At 40.8% G+C, this 6954-nt stretch overlaps 1 protein-coding gene across 1 annotated transcript; it reads right to left on the minus strand.

Annotated features, from left to right (window-relative positions):
- Nucleotides 1-1316: 1316 nt before the first annotated feature.
- On the minus strand, nt 1317-6295 carry LOC124697390. The gene is made up of 5 exons (XM_047229990.1): nt 6186-6295; nt 3675-3744; nt 2958-3180; nt 1915-2107; nt 1317-1819 (listed from the first exon to the last, which is right to left on the minus strand). Exons 2-5 carry the CDS (start codon nt 3704-3706, stop codon nt 1647-1649), a joined length of 621 nt encoding a protein of 206 aa, XP_047085946.1. The 5' UTR covers nt 3707-3744; nt 6186-6295; the 3' UTR covers nt 1317-1646.
- Between the last annotated feature and the right edge of the window lie 659 nt (nt 6296-6954).

Below are 6954 nucleotides of genomic sequence, written 5' to 3' on the forward strand. Positions count from 1 at the left end.
AGGATATAACGTATTTTGCTCTTGCAAATGGATAAATTAAATCTTTATTTCTTGATTCCTGAAAGTCTGAAACGGACTTTTCAATAGTTCAGTATGCGGACGATACGCTCCTAGTCCAACACAACTTCTTGCTCTAAAAAATCTGCTAATTGTTTTGTCTGCCGCCACGGGTCTCCGGGTGAATTACTCCAAATCTTGTATGATTCTAATAAATCTTGATGAGCAACGCCTTCTTCACTTGGCCAATACCTTTTGTTGTGTGACTGGCACCTTGCCCTTCACGTATCTTGGCCTTCCTTTAGGCACAACCAGGCCATCAGTCCAAGACTTAAGTCACTTAACACCCGTTGTTGATCAAATTGAGCGCCGGCTCAACGCTTCTGCGGGCTTTCTTGACAATGGTGGAAGGCTTCAACTGGTGAATTCTGTATTGTCCTCTTTGCCAAACCACTATTTGTCATCTCTGAAGATTCATAAGACAATAATCAACATCGCTGACCGTTCTCGGTGTCACTGTCTTTGGGCCAAAGAGGAGGAGTCGTCCTCGGTTAACTCTCTTGCCACCTGGTCCCTAGTTTGCAGACCTAAGCGACATGGTGGCCTTGGTATTGTCAATTTTGAAATACAAAATAAGGCCTTGCTACTCAAACAGCTGCACAAGTTTTACAGCAAAGAAGATATCCTGTGGGTGAAACTCATTTTGTCTATGTATGCGCCTCGCTCTGCTCCTCATGCTCAATCTCGCCGTGCCTCTTTTTGGTGCCGCGACGTGTTCAGTTTAGTAGACACCTACAGGAGTATCAGTTCTTGCAATATTGGAAGTGGTGAGACAGTCCTGTTCTGGAAGGATTTCTGGCATGGTAATGAACTTCTCTGTAACCAATTCCCGAGACTGTACTCGTTTGGTCTGAACTTAGATGATACTGTCGCAGATATCGCAATGTCGACAGATATATTCTCTTGATTTGTTCTCCCACTCTCGACACTTGCCTTTGAAGAACTTTTAGAAATGCAAACTTTTAGACAAGAGCTCAAGTAGTGCTCAACATTCAGTAGCCGAACAGAAAAGTGAACTTCCAAACCCCTATGCAACTTCCAAACCGTGGTGGAGGTGGAGCTCTCCCAGCGTGGCGCAGGGGAGGTAGTCAGCCTCATGCTCCCGGTTTGGAAGTTGCATAGGGGTTTGGCAGTTCACTTTCCTGTTCGCAGAAGTTCAGAAAGATTATTCAGTAACTGGTTCTTGAATAGCTGCTGACTGTTCTAGTTAGTGGATTTCCAATGGATATGATAACTCTCTTACACACAAGCATCTTACATTAGGAAATGATGAATAAAATACACGTGCGCAACTCATAATACTGGCTCAAAAACTATTGTCAACTCTAAAATTACAACTCTAGCTAATGACGCTCCAGGGCACTTTGCACAAAGTAGATTCCTCCGCATCCAAAAAAAAAGAGTAGATTCCACCACAAGAAAATAAGAAAACAGAATAGACCTGAAGATCCATGTCTTATAACTCTTTTTTTTCACGCTAGCAGAATACATTATACTCATCATCTTCACTCTACCCAATCACTGTCGCCCATTCATCTTCACCAGATGAATCACTATCATCATACTCCACAAAGGGAAATCCTACATTATTACTTATCACCTTCACTCAACCCAATCATTGTCGGCCATTCATCTTCACCAGCTGAATCACTATCATCATACTCCATAAATGGAAATCCTACGTCTTTGTGCCCACCCAAGTAGCCACCATCATTAGGATGCTGAAGATCTGATGCTCGATCCTTGCACCCAATACAATGACCTAAAAGGATCAAAAGTATGGTAGTCAGATACTCAGATGCTTAACTAATCAATGTAAAGAAATTTAATATGCACACACAACGAGTTGCCAGTTACCAGAATCAATCGTGTTCAGAGCAGTGCAGTGATAAACATCTTCAACTTCTCTACAGTCAGGATGTACCTCAGCGAAGAACAAATGAACCGTGCCATCCAAACTTTTCACAGTGAAGTTGAAGTGCACATAGCCTTTTCCATACTCGTCAATTAGATTTCTTTGCATTATTTCCACAAGCTCTAACTCGCTGGGCTGAATATAAATTTAAAACAGGTCACACAAGGTTGGCAAAAGATATAAATTGCATATCAAATCTGCAGAAAAATTCAGTTATGATATTTTAGCCTATTTGAGTAACAATTAGGGTGCATTTGGTTGCATTGCTCCGTGAGAGCTATAGCTGAGCTAGCTGGGCTTAGCTAGCCCAGCTTGGCAAAGCCAACCTTGCCTCATCCATGCGTTTGGTTGTTTGATTTTACTGGTGAAGGGTCCAGGAGTAATTATTCTAATCGTTCAATTTGGAATTTAGGATGCATCTTCGGTACTGTCGACAGGAGCAATAGCTGCGTATGCATGTTCCGATACAAGGAGTAAGATGATGCATATATCCCAGTAAACAAATTAATTCCTATGCTCGTTGAGGGAATCGACACATCTGATCGATTTATTGATGCCTGAGTACAGACGGCGGAGGCATGCAGAAATCCTGAGGATATCGTCAAGGATGAGAAATAATCAGGGGAAAAGGGAAGTCTGGTTCACGAAAATACATCAATTTGTTGCTACCTGGACCTCTGTCAGTTCTTCGGATTTCTTTCGCACGATTGGAGTTTGCCGTCAGAGGCAACCCAATTCGGCTTTCCCTCAAAAGCGAGGTTATCCTAGCCAGGTGAGTCTAGCTAACCCCCAAAAGCAAGAATATTTTTCAGCACCAAACGCCTATCCTTGCTGGGCGAGACTATAACCAATTCTGCTGAGGAACCAAACGCACCCTTACTAATAACTACCAAAGCAACGTATAAATTAAAGTCAATTCTCAATACAAATGTCTAGGAAATGTACATCAATAAATATAACTGAACTGTAACTTGTGTGCCCATACCTGCATATTGTTTTGCTTGGCGTAGACATTCAGCGCCATCACCAAGCTCTTACGGTCATGCTCCTGCCTACGTATCATCAGATCCTCCCTGGATGGTGACTTGGGCCTAAGGCGCATCTGGCGCTTCGAGGCTTCAACAAAGGCATCACGCAAGTCCTCAAAGGTAAATGGTGATGGCCTAGGAGTGGGATCCTCCCAAGTCTCCAACCCAGCAAAGGCATCACTACATTACAAAATATAATAATGGTTCTAATCATCATTGCTTCATATGACGGAGTAAATTCTGGTGATACGATGCACAAGAAAAAAATGGAACTGGCCTGTGTTTGAAGAAAATGCATCACCAACGATTTAAGAGAAAGTTATGTACATAATTTTATTGGACATGATTATTACTACATGTCCTGTCTAAAGTAGTTCTTACAACAAGAACTTAAAACAACATCTACATGCAGGGATATATTCTATCTGAACCTGCCAAAGTACCTCAATACTGCTGGAAGGGATATTGCAACAATTATAACATGCGATGGTGGTTCAAAATTACAAACTTTGCATGAACAAGGTGTATTTCATCGTGCTGACACTGACCTACATACATGTCAACAAACCATATCGAACTCCTTAGTTTAGGGCATATTTAAGATCAAGTGGTTGATATATTGCATAACTACTTAATATAAATCAAATCTGGAGAAGATTCCAAAATAAGCTCACCTGTTGATGCTGCGTCCTCTACTAAAATCCATCCCACTTGAAGTCGACGATGAAATCACCAGATAAGCTCCTGATAAGACACAAGTAGAATAAAATGGTGAAATGTGTAACTTCCTGGTTGGAAAGAGTTATAGATGATAGATTATTTTCAATGCTGAAAGGCTTGAAGTCTGGATTGACACAAGTGGAACTTAGTTTCTTAATAGTTATTTGTAGAAGTTGCCAAGAAAAACTATTATTCCATCCATTGTTGTTCATAATTACTTGCAGAAGTTGCCAAAGAAAAAATCAAGTTCATTATAGAACTCATCTTTTTAACTTATCAACTAGAAATGTTTCTACACACATAAGCATACGCCATTCGTCATGAGACAACCAAATGATCATTCCACAACACAAAGTTATGCCAAAATAACTTGCTCGCTACTATGTGTTCTAAAAATTCTACACACAATTTTAGTACTAATTTCTAGTAATTCAACATTTGCAGCTGAGAACAACAATGGGCTGTTGTTAGAAACATATGGACTATGTTGCCTATTTGACTTGATAATCTGTAACAAGAAGGTTCATTTTGCAAGTTACGAATAAGCAAACACTCCAAAGAATAGCATCATTGTAGGTCCAGTAGAAGTGCCACCACATATACAGATCTATGAAGCAGTCAGGAACACAACGAACACTGTTTCAATTGGATTCTAAAAAATCTTCCTCTTGTCAAACATGCAACCATTTCTTACATGGAAAGCAAACATTCGAATAATTATATTAACATAATTGTAAAGGTTCCCTTGCTAAATAATTATGTTACTAACTATATATAGTTACAACAACCTACAAAAATAATCGATGGAGTTCAAAGAACTTGCCCGCATGGTCAAGCTAACAGAGATACTTTACAAGATTAGCCAAAATGATCATGCATTAACAGACAAGGCACTTCTCTGGATAACCATCATCACATTGCATTTGATTTAACAACATGTTGTAGCTCGAATGGAAGGCAATCAAGAGAAAATGATAACCACATTGCATTTGATTTAACAACATGTTGTAGCTCGAATGGAAGGCAATCAAGAGAAAATGATAACCACATTGCATTTGATTTAACAACATGTTGTAGCTCGAATGGAAGGCAATCAAGAGAAAATGATAACCACATTGCATTTGATTTAACAACATGTTGTAGCTCGAATGGAAGGCAATCAAGAGAAAATGATAACCACATTGCATTTGATTTAACAACATGTTGTAGCTCGAATGGAAGGCAATCAAGAGAAAATGATAACGTGAGATTCAGAAAAATAGAAATAAAAAAGGTGCATCTAAACAACTAGAAGAAACACCTTAATGCAGAGATAGTAAATGAGAACTTTGCATTGCTAACTCGAGATTCTAGGATGAAAATAACTAGACATCATATATGGAGATTATCAGAAAAAATACGGCTAACCATTGGCTGAAGAGACTCATCATCCTAGGACCAGCAAGGCAGCAACCTGAGTCTCAGTCCTGGGATCAAACTATTCAGCCAACGTGTATGATACTGGTCTACAGATGGGGGTAACAGAAAAATCTATGCCGCAGACCAGACTATCTTTCTTTTAGCATCATTTTGCAGTTGAGGGTTCTATTTTCTCATCTACTGTCAACATGCAGATATGACGGTGATCAATACTTCAGGTACCAGCATGGCCGCTCAACTAAATGGACAACATAACATGGCAACAAATCATGGGTACTGACACCTTTTGTCTACTTGGAGAAAAAGGTTGTATACAGATTATTATTGCCAGCTTGTTCAAAGATGAATGTTTTTTCATGAGATATGAGTAATACTCTTTGGTAAATTACAAGCGCATCATTTCACGTAGCAACATATAACCTGGCTGTACACAGTGGCCCTACAAAACTGGTAAGCAAAGTCGGCAACAGCAACTAGACCATGGTATGTTTCTACGTAAAATAGATGTGCATTGCGGCAGAAAGTATGGAGCAGAGCCTAGCATTTGGAAGGCAGAACGGTTTTGTACACTGAATCATAAGGAAACACACACATACAAAAAGCGGAAACGACTTGGTGCATCCAGGTTTGTAAATCATAAACGCACCAGAGATGTATGATAATCAGCCATTTTGAATATTCACTTATCAAACATGAAGGTAGCAATAAGCATCAAGCAGAGGTGATTCTAATACTAGGTAGGGTTGAGTAAAATATCAAGTAAAATGGCAATAACAACAAATAATCTGCCATTGGTACCCAGCTCATAGCAATATTATAGTACCAATCAAATCTGCGGAAAATCAACATTGGTAGTAGAGCATAAAATCCTACAGGTCAAGCGATTCACAGTTCGGGATTGCACACATATATATGGCCAGCAAAAATTAAATCCAGCTAGTACTTAAACCGACACATTACTAAATCCCTTCCCACATTTATCCACTCGAATTTCAATCCATTTATCGACAGAAAACTCAATCCATTGATCCGAAGGGAATTTTTACCCTTCTAATGCACAGGCCAGTGGAGGGCTCGGCGATGGCCTGTCGTTGTACTGGACGAAACCTAGGCGGCGACCTCCACCGGATCTAGTCCGGGGCCGTCCTGCGCGTCCACCACCTTCTGCGCCGTGGCAGTGGGTTGTGGGCGAGGCTTGGGGAAGGGGCGAGCTCGGGTGGGGGCGGCGGCGGTATGAGCTGAGCGTTGAGACGGCGGCGGGATGGAGTGGGAGGACCGGAGGAAGGCCGTGCTGTCCGCGCCGCTCATGGCATTGCCTACATGGGCCAGGCCCAGCGCGACGATTACGAGTGCAGCTGTAGCTGTTAGCCACCGACCTGGTCGGTGTATAGGTTTTGCCGTGCACCAGGCGATCGACTCGCTACGTACGCGCCGTTTCTCTGAAGAAACGTGTTCGTGGGCTCGGCCCATTTGATCGTCCGCTTCCCTTCTCTGCTTGAATTCGAAAGAGCAAAAAACAAATTCGCCAATATTAGGTATCGGAACCCGCGGTTGAAAAGCGCTAAGAGCCTAGGATAGAACGCCACCACTGAACCAGTGCAAACTTATTGTACAAATAAAGTCCATTTTGTATTTTCTACTTGCGCTATTGTTTTTTCTCACATGTTTATCAGTTTTCTCTTTCTTTTATTTATTTCTACATATCCTTTTTTCTTCTTCCATTCTCTTCTTTATTTTTCTTCTATTCTTTTATTTTCTTCTTTTCATGTATTTATTTCCTTTTACCTTTTAAAAAAAATTGTTCATGATTTTTGT

Source organism: Lolium rigidum, chromosome 3 (assembly GCF_022539505.1).
Source record: "Lolium rigidum isolate FL_2022 chromosome 3, APGP_CSIRO_Lrig_0.1, whole genome shotgun sequence".
NCBI classification, from domain to species: domain Eukaryota; kingdom Viridiplantae; phylum Streptophyta; class Magnoliopsida; order Poales; family Poaceae; genus Lolium; species Lolium rigidum.

Excerpts from the sequence above, each read along its gene's own strand:
- LOC124697390 (XM_047229990.1), bottom strand. The coding sequence starts at position 3,706 with ATGGATTTTAGTAGAGGACGCAGCATCAACAG. Across the intron at positions 2,108-2,957 it reads CCAAGCAAAACAATATGCAG|CCCAGCGAGTTAGAGCTTGT; the intron begins GTATGGGCACAC and ends ATTTATATTCAG. Across the intron at positions 1,820-1,914 it reads TCTGAACACGATTGATTCTG|GTCATTGTATTGGGTGCAAG; the intron begins GTAACTGGCAAC and ends TGATCCTTTTAG.